The 15,781-nt window shown below is 41.9% G+C and overlaps 1 protein-coding gene across 1 annotated transcript in view; it reads left to right on the top strand.

Annotated features, from left to right (window-relative positions):
- KLHL14 (kelch like family member 14) overlaps positions 1-15,781 on the top strand; it is a 98,709-nt gene that overhangs the window by 66,060 nt on the left and 16,868 nt on the right. The window contains 1 exon segment of the mRNA XM_059409420.1: positions 9,842-9,931. Coding sequence (XP_059265403.1) covers positions 9,842-9,931 — 90 coding nt within the window.

Here is a 15,781-nt window from a genome sequence, read left to right as displayed (position 1 = left end):
CAGGGAGCCTGCTTCTCCCTCTTCCTCTGCTGCTCCCCCTACCTGTGTTCGCTCTCTGTCAAATAAATAAATAAAATTTAAAAGAAAAAGAAAAATGGCGTCCCAGAGTAGTAGTCCCAATAACTACTAGTTCCTCAATACATGTTTGTAAAATAAATGAATGAACAAATGAGCTGATAGACGAAGAATTCTTAAATGTACCTTTTGCTATCTCATGGGTTTTAATGTGAACCACTAGTGTTCACTGTCCAATATTGAGTTTATGGGATCTACATCAAAAAAAACTGTGTAAATCCTCATTCTAGAGACCACACCCATTTCCTTTTTCCTGCCCTCAATGATCTGGGACAACTAGGGGGCCATCATCTAAGAGACTTTAAACTATTTAAGGAACATATTTGCTACCTTGTTGCTGGACCATCCACTGTGTAAACAGTCCAGCTCCCTTGACCTTTACCAAAGGTCGTATTTTCACAGCTTTAAATAATATGTGCCACTCTGCTACTTCAATTCATTTGAAGAGTTTACTGTTTTTTTAGTGAGGCTTTGTGGTGCAGAATGAAAGGGGCCATTTCTCACTGCTCCAGAAAGATAAGATCAGGAAGCTAACAAGGAAGGAAGGGGTTTGTAGGAAGGGGCAAACATCAAAGCACCAGCACGTTTCATCAACCTGTCCCTGCAAACAAACAGTTTATAAAACAGAAAACAAAACAAAACACAGAACTAATCATTGGAAGAGATTGTAGTCTTTATTCCCAAAGGCCTTTTACTTTCCAAAAGTGAAAATCAAACCATATTTAACTTCAAACTAACATGCCAGGAAGTCTCCAAAATTAAATAGTTAATATTATAATAACATCATCATAACTTAGGGACATATTAGTGAAAATAATCTAATTAAAATAAAATAAGACTTTGAAAGTCAGTTTTGTTTAAATAGGTAACAGAAGTCATATTTTAAGTCCCCTTAGGTTTGCTGGTTGTTAGTGCTTCCCTAAGTAAAGTGCTCAGAGCTAAAACTGTAAATCAGCAAGGATTTAATGAAAGCCTTTGACCTTGGCCCAATTAGGTCTATAATAGTTCCTAAAGAAATATGTCACAGTCTTTGAGGAACTTTCAAACCTCCTTCGTTTAAAACATATGTATTGCTTACAGGGTGATATCTCTCCTAGAAGTCATAGAATCTGATCTAAGGCACAACTCCCCTTTCTTTCTTTCTTTTTTTAAAAGATTTTATTTATTTATTTGACAGAGAGAGAGAGACAGCAAGAGAGGGAACATAAGCAGGGAGAGGGGGAGAGGGAGAAGCAGGCTTCCCTCGGAGCAGAATCCCAGGATCCCAGGGTCCTGGGATCCTGACCTGAGCCAAAGGCAGAAGTTTAATGACTGAGCCACCCAGGTGCCTCTCAACTTCCCTTTCTTCCTTCAGTCCCTCCCTCCTTCAGATCTCCTGGGACCCCTCCTATCTTGCACACTTCCAAAAAGTAAACTCCACAGTCTCTCTTAGCTATCATCCACTCATTCATGCTACTAGCATTTATTGATTCACTAATATCTTTTTAGATTTTATTTATTTATTTGAGAGAGACAATGCGTGAGCAGGGGGAGGAGCAGAGAGGGAGGGAGAAGCCGACTCCCTGCTGAGCAGAGAGCCCAATGTGGGATTTGATCCCAGGACCTGGAGATCATGGCCTGAACCAGAGGCAAATGCTTGACCAACTGAGCCCCCCAGCTGCTCCAATTCACTAATATTTCTAATTAATGTATTAGGTATAAAAGCTCAAGCTAATGCCCGAGTCTGACCCAGGACTCTGTATTGGGCACCGGGCTAGGCATAAAACTATAAAGATGACATAGTCCAGCCTCAAGGAGCTCACAGATCTCTTACTGGTAACAAACATAAGGCAGGCAACTTTAATATACTGTCACGATTTGGCAAGTGTACAATAAAGGCATGAATTTAGTACCATAGTTACACGAGAGAGGAAGTATCAAAGCCATACTCATTGTCAGGAAAACTCTCCCATAGATACAGTTTTGAACTATAAGAGAGAATCAGGCTATCTTGGTTCATGCACAGTATCCAACACCTAATACACTGCCCTCTTTTCAGATTTATGTATGGTGAACTCACTTCAATAATTTTGTCTCCAGTGGGACTATGGGAACCTGGCTCCGTGAGCTCAGAACAAGTTGGGGATGAGGGAGAAAGTGTTGGTAACCTTTGGTTAATTCAGAACTTCAGCCAACTCATCACTGGACTCGGACCATGTAAATTTCTTACAGGACTTAATTTTCCAGACTAATTGTCCTTAGTGATCAAGTCATCCCCAAATATACAAACTACTACTGGTAGTTTGCAGAGATTGTACAATCCAAATATGACAAAGAAAAGTAGAGCCTTTTCTTTGAATTATTTATTCAACAGTATCTATCAAGCCCCTGCCTCATGGTTTTATTATGCATCTGTTTCTATTGTCAGGGAATCATTGGCCAAGTTGATAGGTCTTTGCAGAAAGAATAAAGGGTACTATTAAACTAACTAGTAAATTTTTAATTATTTATTTTCTCAATTACACTTGCTATAAAGTTGACTAAATTGTTTTTAAAAATTCCTCTATGGAAAAAAAAATGCCTCTATGCTCCTATGGCAAGGAATATTCATTCAATATTATTAAAGTGGGGCATCTTTCCTTCAGGTTATATTTGTTTTCAACAACATGTAAATGCTATTTGAATTTGCTTCAATGAGTAAATATTTCACAAATATACATTCTAACAATATCATGCTTACAAAATGACATTTTGATTTTGCCAGTCTAGATAATGTCATAGAAAAGAACACTTCAAAAACAGAAATCACATAATTATATGTAACACAAATTCTGATATCATGAAATTGAAAACCCCAAGGAAAAAATATATAAAAGACAGATTTCGGCGCATGTGACTGGCTCAGTCACTATAACATGAGACTTTTGATCTCAGGGTTGTAAGTTCAAGCCCCACATAGGGTGTAGAGATTGCTTAAAAATAAACTCTTTCAATAAAAAGATCTGAAATTTATGAAAAGATGCTCAACCTTTAGCCTAATTCAATATGGGCCCATTAGTATTTTAACTTGATCCCAATTGCTCACCTACCAAAGATATCACTATAAAAAGGGATGCAGTGTAACAATATCCAACGAAATCTAAAAACGCAGCCATCCTTTGGCCCAGAAATTTCCCTTAGAGGAATCAGTCCTACAGATGAACTCCCATGTGTGCACGCTGCTTGCCTCCAAGGACACAGCAGAGCACCACTGGTAGCAACAAGCTTCCACATATGTCCCTTCTGTCCATTCCTATAGCTTTGCTTCCTGATCAGGCACCCATCACCTCCCACCCCAGCCACAGGAGGGGTGCTCGACCTAGTCTCCCTCTCTCGCCTTTCTCCCTCCCCCATCTACAGGAGCCAGAGTAATGGTTTTAAAACAGAGATCGGATTACATCATTTGGCTTAAAACCCACCAGGGCCTTTCCATCATGCCAAGAATGGAATCCATTTTGGCTTTACTTACCTTCAGAGTCCCAGACACAGAGACCTCTCTGGGCTTCCCAGGCACGCCCGGTTCCCTTACGCTTCAGGCTTTCTTGGCGTGGACTCCTTGCCCTCATTTTATAACGGTGCCTCCCTCTAGCCCTTCAAGCTCTATGCTAAACGCCATTCCTTGGGCACCCCAGCTAGAGCGATAACCAGGCGCGCACTGTGTATACACAGCATCCCATTTTCTTCCTCCTTACATCATCTGTTTTCATTTGGCTGTGTTCCTGTTCATTATGTATTTGTTTACATACTTCCCTCCCCTGTCATGTAAGCTCTATGAGAGCTTAGTTCCCTGCCGCATTATCAGCAACCAGAAAAGTGTCTGCCCATAATGAGTGTTGAATAAATGCTTGTTGAATGAATGAAGAATGGAATACATTATACCATCCCCATCAAACAGAACACTGTGCAGCCGTTTAAAAAAAAAAAAAAATGCAGGGGTGGACATTCCGAGTGTTGTCTTCTCACCGAGCCGGCGCTCTCGCACCTGCCCTGCCCTTGGCCTCCCACCGAGACCTCATCTCAGATGTCTCTGTTCCAGTCTTCGTGCCATTCTCGATTCATGCCATGCCTGTGCCTCAAGGCGTTGGTGCTTGTTACTCGCACACCTCTCCCCTGCATGGTTCCCTGGCTCAGCCAGCTGGGGAGGACTCACAAGTCTACTCACAAACACCTTCCCTAACCACTAGCGACATCCCCCACCCCCATCACTCTCTGTCTTCTGACCCTGCTGTACTTTTCTTCACTGCACCTGTCATTTGAAACAAAAGTGCCTACTTACTCATGGACATGTGGACATGCGCACTACATGCTTCCACTGACTGGAACGTTCCTTGATGCTCTTTTCTGCCATAACCTCCCCAGCATAGAGTAGCAGCTGAACAAATATTGGATTGGTGGAGAAAGAGGAAGTGAATGCATTCTTGAGTGCAAAAAAGCAAGGTATGCCCAGAGTATGCCGCTGCCATTTGTATTAAATAAAGGTAATGACTCCTATATATAAACTCTCTAAAGGGAAATCCAAGATCACGCTAACAGTGATCGCCTTTATGGTTGGAACTGAAAGGCTGAGGGGCAGGAATAGAAGGAAAACATATGGTCCTGCATATCTTGACTTTGAATAAAATTTCATTTTTACCATGGGCATTAATTTTTTTGAAAAAAATTTAATAATTAGGTGTCTGGGTGGCTCAGTGGGTTAAGCCTCTACCTTTAGCTTAGGCCATGATCCCAGGGTCCTGGGATTGAGCCCCCCGGCATTGGGCTCTCTGCTCAGCAGGGAGCCTGCTTCCTTCTCTCTCTCTGCCTGGCTCTTTGCCTAGTTGTGTGACCTGTCTGTCAAATAAATAAACTCTTTTTAAAAAAATTTTTAAATTGTCTCATATTGGACAGTTTTGCAAGGTTAAGTGTTTGAAGCCAATAGAAAATCAAGGCCCCTCATAGCGTTACAGCCAAATGATAAGCTTTCAACAACCATTTATCTAGCAGTCCTGTAAATTACCTCCGCCCTATTCAGTCTCTTCTTTGGATGTTGATGAAAATGTATTGTTAGGAAGGATACTTATACTTTCTGCTGGAAGAGATATATATTCCTTAAGACAAATATGGGAGGAAACAGGGTCGTGTGGGTCTCTAACAGGATAAAACCCACATAAATACAACAAGCTTCTGCACATTTCATATGTCAGGAAAAGTGCCTCTATACCCAAGATACTTTGAATCTGCTTACAAGGTCGAAATATGACCTCAATGTTTTTTGGGTTTTGTTTTTTTAAATAAAAACTCTCCACCAATGGACTCTACCTATCCTTAACTGGCTGATTTTTTTAGTGTTTTTCTGACCATCGGTTTCGTCAAACAACTGTATCTTCCTTTGAGAAAACCAACTCTTTGAGTATCTGGATTTATTTAAAAAACAATTATAGGAGTGTCCCCTTGCTCTAGTTAAGGATTCTTTTCATTATGAAAATAGTAAACTTTTAAAATATGGTTCAATACAAAAAATTACCCAGAAATTTCAAGAGCACCATCATTGAACACACAGGTACTCAGTAATTACTTGCTGGTTGGATGAACACACCTATTGAAAATCAGTAGAGTGAAATGGACAAGAGTGTGGGTTGGGATCCAGTCATCCCCGTGTTCAGATTCTCTCTCTGCCGTTCATTAGCTGAGTATGACCTTCAACAAGTGACTTAACCTCTCAATATTCCTTACAGAGATAAAACAAGTGAATAATGTCTCCTTTGAAGTTAGTTGTATTAAGTGAAAGATGTGGGTAAATAAAACCTTGATATATTTTATCACATATTGCGTTTTTTCGTGTATTATAATATCAGATATGATTTCATCTACTTAATTCCTGCTTGCCTGAATGGAAGCAAATGAATGGCAAGAAAAAAACAAATCCGTTATTATATTTTTGGAAATACAATACAGAAAACGATACATGAATATAATTACCTATTTAATTTCTTCCTATGTATCTATAGCACCGGAACGGTGTCTGGCACATGGTGTATGTTCGGTAAATGGTGATTAGCAGAATGAGAAGGAACACAAAATACTCAGAGGGTTTGACTCTCCTTTGTCATATCCACGAAGACCCATTTTGTGCATAACATTCTCTAGGACACTTCATTGCACTGGTACAGGGAGGAGTAAAAGACTTTGTGTAATTGAGATTTTTTTTTTATGGCCTTAAATTTAGGAGAAAACAATGAACAGGTATGTAAGTAAATTATGGCCGCTTATAACAGTTGCTAACAGTTGCTAACATCTCTTGATGATTAGTCATTCTGCTGAGTAAATACTATGACTTAATATCCTGTCCAAGTTATTTTCATAGTGTTACTTGCTTCCCACTTTCTTAAATAGAAATACTAAATGTAAATGCTTTATTTAATGTCCCAGACTAGGATAGTATATCGGGTGTTTGGGGCAGGAAAGGGAAACGTGGTACAAATTGCTTCCGATTCAGAGACTAAACAAATGTGTTCCCTCAGGTGACGAAAGGTTTTTTTTTTCCTTTTAATTTTTTGGCTTTTCCCCCCTGCTTTTCCTTCTGGCACTTTCGGTTTGTTTAGTAAAGTTTAGAATTCTCACAAAGGGCCTTATAAACACGTGTTATGAGATTTTAAATCTGATTTGAAAGTGCCTCTCTCCTACTCCCTCTGAGTAAAGTGACCTTTTTAAATGGAGGGAAGTGGGTTTAGATGACAGTCATGATAAATGCGGTCATGTTCACTCAATAAAATAAGGCCCAGTGCATTTGAGGATAAATCAGTGAAATGTACAGCCCCACCTGTCTGTCTCCATCATTCATTTCCACTGTCACTTTCACAGTGGCTGATGGATCACAGTTGCTGTAAAATTAGACAGCCTTTAATCTCATTTCATCCTGATTAGCTTCTCTTTACCCTTTCCCTCTAACTCACTGACTGACACGCTAAAAACTCACACCGGGCTGTATATGAACATGAGTACAAACTTCTCCTCCAATACCCGCCTGTGAGGGCAAGGCAGGCACCCACCTCTCGAGAAATCTGGAAAGGGTCAGGCCTGGATTCCTTGTTATTTAAAAGGGTAATCAATACTGCAGGGCCCAGTGCCATTCTAAACAGATGTTTGCTCTCGCTCACTGCCCTATTTGTTTTGTTTTGCTTCAGGTTTAATCAGAAGTCAAATTAGGTCTTTTGCAAAACTCGAACATTGATTTAATATAGATTTTTTCTAATAAATTTGGAATGTTACACACTCAGAATGATTTCAAGGAGTTATTTGTGTGTATTTATAGCCTCCTGATTCGCGGCAATAATTTAGAAAAGACAATAATTCAGGAATGAGAATACTAAAATACTCAGCCAAGATATACAGCGTTTAAGGTTTAAAAACAAGAGCAAAAAATGGGAATGCCTTCAAGTAGCCTTTATATGAGGACTTCAAAAAGCTTCTCTCTTATTTTGAAGTTTCCATGGTTTAGTGCAATAGTTGTCCTTTGTTTGCATAAAGCATAACAATAGGGGTAATCAAATGAAAAAGAGGCTTAAGAATAAATCATGTATTATTTCCTTCACTTAATTTCTGCCTGCCTGAGTGGGAGCAGATAAACGGCAAGAACAAAACGCAAGGGTTGTTATATTTTCAGAGATTGCGCTCTATTATCGAACTGGACTTCTAGTTAAAAAGATGGTAATACAGGTTTTCCTTATTTATAAAGTTTGGGCACTGAACTGACCAAAAATTCAAATATCACAAAAGTGGCAGTCATAACAGAAGTTGGTTATAGCCCATGGCTCCTACCTGCGTCCCATGTGAATAGATGCCTGTGGATGGCAAACATGCTGGGAGTCTACACTGCCCAGATGATACGACCAAGAACTGGAGTGGCACCGGGCTGTTCCCAATGGACACAGCATCGAGCACATATGAGTAGCCTAGTTTTCTGTTGGCTCTTTGGGAACTGGCATCATCATCTAAACAATGATGATCTTTTTTTTTTTTTTTTTTTTTTTGATGTTCGAAACCCATTCCATTTTTGTTGGTCTGCAAACTCAACGCACATTCTGCCCCACTGGATTCTGAGAAACTAGATGGTATCTCTGCAGAGCTGTATGGTTAAAAGCATTTTCCAAAGAGATACCTTAGGGTAGAGGGACAAAAGGACATTCCCAAGATGACTCCCCAAGTCAGTGACCTAATTAATGGACCATACAAATCCACATCTAGTTTTCCACATTATCACAGAAATCAGGGGCTTCTGTACCAAGGCCTTCTGGCATTATAGACATAAGTTCAAAAACAATGAATATTCATAGTAAAAAATAAATAACTAATAAAATAACCCAAACTCCTAAAATCCTTTAGTAAGAAGCTTAAATGATCTCATTTGCTCTTTCCGAAGCTGTGTTACAGATTTCAAAGCTATCCCTGTTCCTTATTCGTGGTATTTACATATCTTAGCCAGCATAAATGCATTCTGAGAAAAATAAAAGGTAGGGAAAACAAAATGAAATGAGAGATATATATCATCCAAAATAAGTTGGCTATAAGCTAGGCTCTCTGTCTTTCAGCACTGGCAAAAGAGCACAAAGTAAGAGCTGGCCCTGACTCATATTGATTTCCCACTGCACTGGTTTCTTAAGTGCTCTGTTGATCCGTGTCAAGCAATAAGTTCCCTGCCTGAACATGCACATCACCTCCCCATTTGTCCTCACCTAGATTTAAGGTGCCCATATGATGAGCTGAACAAGGACATCATTTTTCCTACTGGTGTCACTGGGTCCAAACCACCGCATGTGATATGATAACTAATTCCGCGTGAGTTTACATTTGCCATATGAGACGATAAGAGCAGAGGCCAGCGCTGTGCGGCACACGGGCTGACCGGGCTGTCCTGGCCTCCCTGTGCATGTCCCCGAAAGAGAATGTAAATGAGAACAGACAAATGCAGAGAAACCTGGCTTGGGTGGGTTTCTGAAGAACAGGCCCTCCTTCCAGCCACCACACTGAGGCTCAGGAGGGCCGGGAGGGGGTGGGGGGGGGGGGGAGGGCGAGACCAAGGGAATGGATATTTGTGATATTCCTGACAGTTTTTATCTTTGTTCCAGAAGAGCTCCTAAGCAGATAGATAGAAAATGTGTGATTGTGCTGCTAATGACATTGTACAGGAGATTAAGCGTATACATTTGGAGAAGGCATTAAATCAGCAGGACCTTAATTTAAAAACTTAAAACTGTATGGAAATTCAGCTTGCTCATTGCTGTGGAATAGAAAGCTCCCGAGCACCCTGAGTCTGTTTCTGGAAAGATTGCCAGCAAACCAAGTCTGGGCAGAGCATCTTCATGGCTCCAAGTGTATGCGGGGTTATTTCCTCCAAGAAATAACCCCCAGCTCTGACCGCTTGGGAGGATCGGTCGTTGTTTTAGAATGCAATCCCCATCATCAGGCAGGTGAGGAGAACTTCAGAATCGAAAGCAGCATGACAGGTTGTCCTTGACTAATTTGCCGAATAACATTATGTAAAATTAGTCAAAAGGGGTTGGGTTTGAAATTGCCGGGAACACACACACGGCTGAGCCCCTGTGGATGGGTGGGTTCCCCGCTCTGCTGCTTATGCTCTGGTCTTCCTTCCGACTCACTCTCACATTCTGTGCCCTTTGGTGGAAGCAAAAAACTAGGGCGCCAAGGTATCAAGTCCTAAGATGGAGAATTTCATGCGTCTTTTTCTCCCCCCCTCCCTCCCCAATTCCAGTTATGCCGTACAACAGTGCCCACCACTGCGTTGTGGAGGTAGAAAACTTCTTGTTTGTGCTGGGTGGAGAGGACCAGTGGAACCCCAACGGTAACTATTGAACTCAACAAGTATGTGTGTTGTGGAAGACGCCGGTAGCAGCCCGTTTCGCAATTACTGTGGAAAATAGATTTCTGTGCACAGGGACAAATGCAACAGTCGGTAAATTGGGCTGACAATTGGAGGGAGGGTCAACCATTGAGCCGGCAGAGGACACACGCAGCAGAGCATTCGCTCATTGACTGTCTGGGGATTTGGCTTCGCAGTGACGCCCCGGCCCCTCTCCTTATCCATCCCCTGAGGAACGCCACGAGCATTAAGCACAGACTCCCCAGAGGCAGGTAGCAAGCTGCAGCTATTAAGAATTCTCACCACCTTCTCCACCACTTTTCTCCCGTTTTATCAGTACAGTAAGGCAGTTTCCATAAATTAGCTTTATCTGCGGTCATAATGCCTAACCCAAGCTCAAGTTCTTTGGCCTTGGGGTGGCTGCACCTGGTGCAAGGGCTCCTTTCGAAGACCATCCGCCCTCCTCCCCGTTCATGGGATTATTTCGTAAATGCATCACAAAGAGAAACTGAACATATTAACACCCTTCCCAAGCCAACACAGGGAGAGCACTGTGCCTTGCAGAATACACGAAATTATCGAAGTATTTTTGGAACGCTTGCGTGTGAAGGAGGAGTCGCGGTTGTAGCCTTCTGTGTAACAGAGATCATTATGACCGAGAAACCATAAAACAGCTTGCAGGTACACATTTTTACTCTAAAACCCCCAGAACATCCAAGCGAAATTACATATACTGCATATATTTTATTGTGAATGCTCTCTTTCAGCATCTGCACCAAGGCAAATTATAGAAAATTGTTACATCTGTTCACTCTAGAAAATCTTCAAGGAAAACAACCCAGGCCACCCTCTAGGAACATTTCTTTGACGAGAGCAGGATGTTCTTTCTCAAAACCTGCAGCTGTGTTGGTTCCTCTCTTCAGCGTTCCAAAGGGGACAATTCCTGAGCTTTGTGAGAAACAGGTTTAGAACAGGAACAAAAGAGATATTTAATATCTCTCCTCTAACTTATCTTTGCAGTGACAGACTTGACGTGTCCCCAGAAAACGCTGGCAGATGTGCAATCTGCTGTAAACTCCCCATTTACTGTTTAACCTGTTCTCCCTTCCTCAAATCGCTGAAGGGATCTGAATTGAATAGAGCCTTCGTAAGTGAACAGTGCACAGCCATCAGGTTTATCTAAGCAACAAATCTGCCGAACAATCTTCCTAAAGGCCAGCTTAAAACTAACACGTGACAAAAGAAGGCTGCCAAGTCCTATTTCTGGGGAATGATGCCCTCTTAGCCGGTCTCCTGTCCCAGGTGGAGCAGGTCTCTGTTAAAATGTCCGTATCGGTGCGACCACTTGGTGTTCACAAAACACTATGAACTTCCCATTCCTCTGAGACAGATCTTTTCAGCGGCACAGAAAACCTGATCCCGGGGTTGTGCCCCCTCCTCCTCAAAAGAACCTATATCTGCTTACTGTCCCGCATCTTCTCTACCAGAGCTGAGAGATTGAGTGGGGGCAGGGTGGGTAGGGGAGAGCGTAATGGACATATTCCTTCCTCTGGTCTAGAGAGTCTAGGTTTTAGCTCCAGACTAATTCAGACTCCCATAAAACTATGCCATCAGACCTCACCCATCTGCCTTTCTCCACTCCTGAGAGGAACAGGAATTCCGTTGAAAGCCCTCAATGAATATGCTGCAACAAAAGACTGTAGAAAATAGTGTTGCCTTCACGGCAGGGACACCTGTCACTGTCACTACGCAGTGTGCCCTGTGTGAAGAGCTATGTGACAAGTTCTTGCCAGACTGTAGCACTGAGGCATTGTGGGCTTTGGACAGTTGCCACTAATGCATTCGTGTGACTTAACGTGTCTCTCTTCTTTCACTTTAGCCACTAGGAGGCTCAGAATTGAATTTTTAGTAAAACTTCAATTTTACGTTTACTCTCAATCTGGGGCTGGCCGCTAACTCCTTTTCTGTTAGACCCCCTTATGGAGCTGTGGGAGTCCTACCTGCAAAGCTGAATCATTCTATCTGTCCCTGATGTGTCTAGCACATGAAGTCATTTGCATGTATGTGGGCAAATGCTGAGGAACCACTGATTTGGCTCTCCTAAACAGAGGAGAACTGGTCACGTCAGGAAGCAAGCAGGCCAGTCTTCTGTCATTGGCTGAGGCCTTCCTCCAGGTCAGGGGGAGGGTGAGCAGAGATATGGCCTGTACAGCTGAGAGCGATTCCCCAGAAAGGGAGCAGCTATAACAATGAGCGACCTGGGGAGCACAGCATCAGTCTGGTAGAGGTATTGAGGCTTGGTACCAAACACACCTCTACCACCATCTTTTAGACATTTTTCTTGTAGCTTCATATTCCAACCATCTGGGCAACCATTACACACACACACACACACACACACACACACACACACACACACACTTTTTTCTTTTTTACTGTGAACAATAGTTACTGAACACTATTTCCCAGGAATTTGCTAAGCACTCACCTGCATATTTTACTTAAGCCTCCCAACCATCCTGGGAGGCCTGTTGCATGATTGTTCTAGCTTTGCTATGAGGAGTCTGAGCCTGAAGAGGTGACAGAACTTGCCAGGGCACACAACTTGTACCAAGATGGGCTGATTCCGAACTGGGTCTGTCTGCCCCCATCTTCAACCATTGTATAACATTTCCCTCTCAGGCAGACATAATGTACTTTGCTAGATACTAAATAACAGTCATGTTTTTGCCTTTGATGTTGTGAAATTAAGTCAGTATTGTATCACAGTGGAAAGTGGCTCTTATTCCCAAAGAACTCCTCATCGCTTCTCATTTAGAAAACCATGCAGGGACTCAGTCATCTCAAAAATACGGGGTTTTCGTATTATAATACCTTATGCAATTAAAAAGTAAGCAGCTAATACCAAAACTTATAAAGAACAGCAATCCTATGATAATATATAACTTTAATTTCATTGCTACCAGGGAGGAAAAATTTAAAAATCCGTGAATTCAAATGCTTTGGATATGTCAGTTCCAAAGACAAAAATCTTAAACTTCAGTTCTTAGAAAATGATGCCTAAGATGCATGTCTTTGAATGAAATACAGTATTGTAAATTTTAATACATGCTCATAAACCATGTATGTACTCATAAAATACAAATATAATCTGTTATCTATTATCTTGATTATAAAACCAAAATTTGAAATCACAAAACATATTATTTATTGGAAATGTAAACAGGATACACTGTTTTTCTAGTCAGCTATAGATATTAAATCCTATTAACTCCCTTCATGTCATTAGTCTTAGGAAGGCATTATAATTTTCTAATACATATGCATATATTCCATCAGCGCCCCAGCTTATAGAAAACCAATTTACATTTGTCCTTTACTGGTGATGATGGACTCCCCAAAACACTGCTCGGAGGAGACTTCCTTCCCTTCCCCTTTCTTTTCTTTCACCACTGACTGAAAACTGCCGCCCCATGCCCCACTTACCCATCAGCTGAGGGACAGTCAACAGCAGTGTCTGGTGATAGGGCATCATCACACAAAGAGGAGACATTGGGGAAGGGTTAGGAAAGAAATGGAAAAGATCAGAAGAAATGAAAGGAGTGGAGTTCCCTGACTCCACCAACACTCAGCTCTTCTGATGTTCATTATCTCCTCCACACATCCTTTGCCAGCTCCAGAATGCCTCCCTTCTTTTGCTCTCCCCAGTCCTCCATCCTCACCCCTCTTTCATACCACTGATCCTGCCCCCTGGAAATTCTTTCTTCATCTTCTATCCATATCACACCAGGCCCTGCTTACCCTTTTCTCTGAGTGAAGGCCATTACCAATACAACCAAAGCAAACATTGCTCATTTCTACCAGAAGGCACTCTGCCCCATTCCTGAAAGGAGGCATATGTCTTCCTCCACACGGAAATTCTAAACCAGACTTCACAGAGAAACACTTGCATGTCTGGCGGGTATGCTCTACATTCCTATTAACAGCATTTATCTTCCAGTGCTTTGGGGAATTAACCTTGGAGCCTATCGAGAATTTTTTTTTTTTCCTAGAGTGAAATGATTGCACATTCTACAAAAACTCCCTTATAAACCAACTCTAGATGGAATCCTTCCTTAAGCTTGAGGCTACCTTTGTGGAATCCAAGTCTTTTGGGTCATTCTCACTCTTGGAACTCTTAAACCCCCAAATGAAATGTAACTTACCACCCAATCACACCATGCAGACCTTTCCACAAGGTCCTTGGAACTCATGATATCACATCCACAAAATCTTCAGAATCCTTGAACTCTCTTCTGAATGGTCACGTCCATTCTCTTCTAGTCAAAACCTAGCAATCTTCTGAGAATACTGTTTTCCCAGCCACTCCCTCTAACAAGCACTGGGTTCTACCCCCCGCATCTGACACAAAACTTCTTATTATTGGAGGCAGGTAGCTTTGTACTAGCTCTTTATTGTCACTTCCACAACCTTAAGACCCACCACTTTAAAGGATGTCTTCAGGTTTTACCATCCACTGCCCCTTCACATGGCAGCTACTACTCAGCCTGGACATGACACTTCCTTTACTCTACCTTACCACTTTCTTACTGTCCATCGTCCTCTGATGTCCTTACTTCCTTCCTCACTAGCTTTATGTTGCTCACCCACAATCACATTAGCACCTATACCTGCAGCCCTTGGCATCCATCTCTCCTTCCACAATGCCTGCCTGGTAAAGCCCTGGCCAGGACTTAAACCCAAAACTCTACACACCCTCTCCCTGTACCTGAGTGACTGAATGTGGATGGAGAAAACTGCACAGTTGTACCGGCTTACTGATGAACCATACTGGCTACTAGCCAATGACTCTGAATTTCCCTGGTCAGTATACTCTCCCGCCCTCTAAGTTAGCCATCTCATGTTTTCTTTCTCCCCAAATGCCTCTTTCTCCAAAACCTCCCTCCTCACTCTCAGCTGATGGCCTTGCTTCATAGTTCGTTGGGAATAGAAGCAATAAGAAGATAAAATCTTCATCTTGCCATGACTGAGTCCAATGCCAGTTATCTCCGTTGCTACCCATGTATTTTCTCTTCCCTCCTATTATTGTTTCTGCTCCAATCTAAGTCCTATGTATCATTCCCTCTGGCCTGTTCAAGGACTTTCCAGTACTTCTGGACTAAAAAACACAGCCAAGCTACCCAACAAAACCTTCTCTTGATGCTGCATCCTTCAACTATCATCTTCTCCTTTTTACGGCCAAAGTCCTAAGAAGTGTTGCCTTCCTTTTGCATCTGTTTTCTTAGATCTTAGTCTCTATTGAGGGGTATCCTATGTGTCCACTGAATCAACACTTATCAAGGCCATCACCAGCCTCCATGTTGCCAAATCCTATGGTCAATTTTCAGTTGTTCATTCGTCTTTTTGAAGCACTCTTCAACATGTCTTCCAAAATATACTTTTCCTCCTATCTCTGACAATTCCTTTCCTTTGCTGGTTTTTCTTTTTGTATTCTAGGGCTCAATCCCAGGACCCATTATCTTCCATGCCCATACCTTCTACTTAAAGGGTTTCCTTTTGTTCTATGATTTTAAATACTATCTCTAGACCAATGACTCTAAAGTTTGTATCGGCAGCCTCACCTAGCCAGTGGCCTACCACACTTCCACTTTGAGATCCTGTTGGCCTCTCAAGGTTAAATCCAAAAAAGAACTAATGGTTTCTCTTCCCAACCCACACACTGCTCTTGCCTGATCTTCCCTACCTAAGTAAATTTCATGACCTTCCATCTGGTTACTCAGGCTAAAAATCTGGCAGCCATCCTTAATTATTTACTTTTTCTTATACCAATAT

This window comes from Mustela nigripes, chromosome 8 (genome assembly GCF_022355385.1).
Source record: "Mustela nigripes isolate SB6536 chromosome 8, MUSNIG.SB6536, whole genome shotgun sequence".
Classification (NCBI taxonomy): Eukaryota; Metazoa; Chordata; class Mammalia; order Carnivora; family Mustelidae; genus Mustela; species Mustela nigripes.
This window is presented reverse-complemented; position numbering and strand designations above follow the sequence as displayed.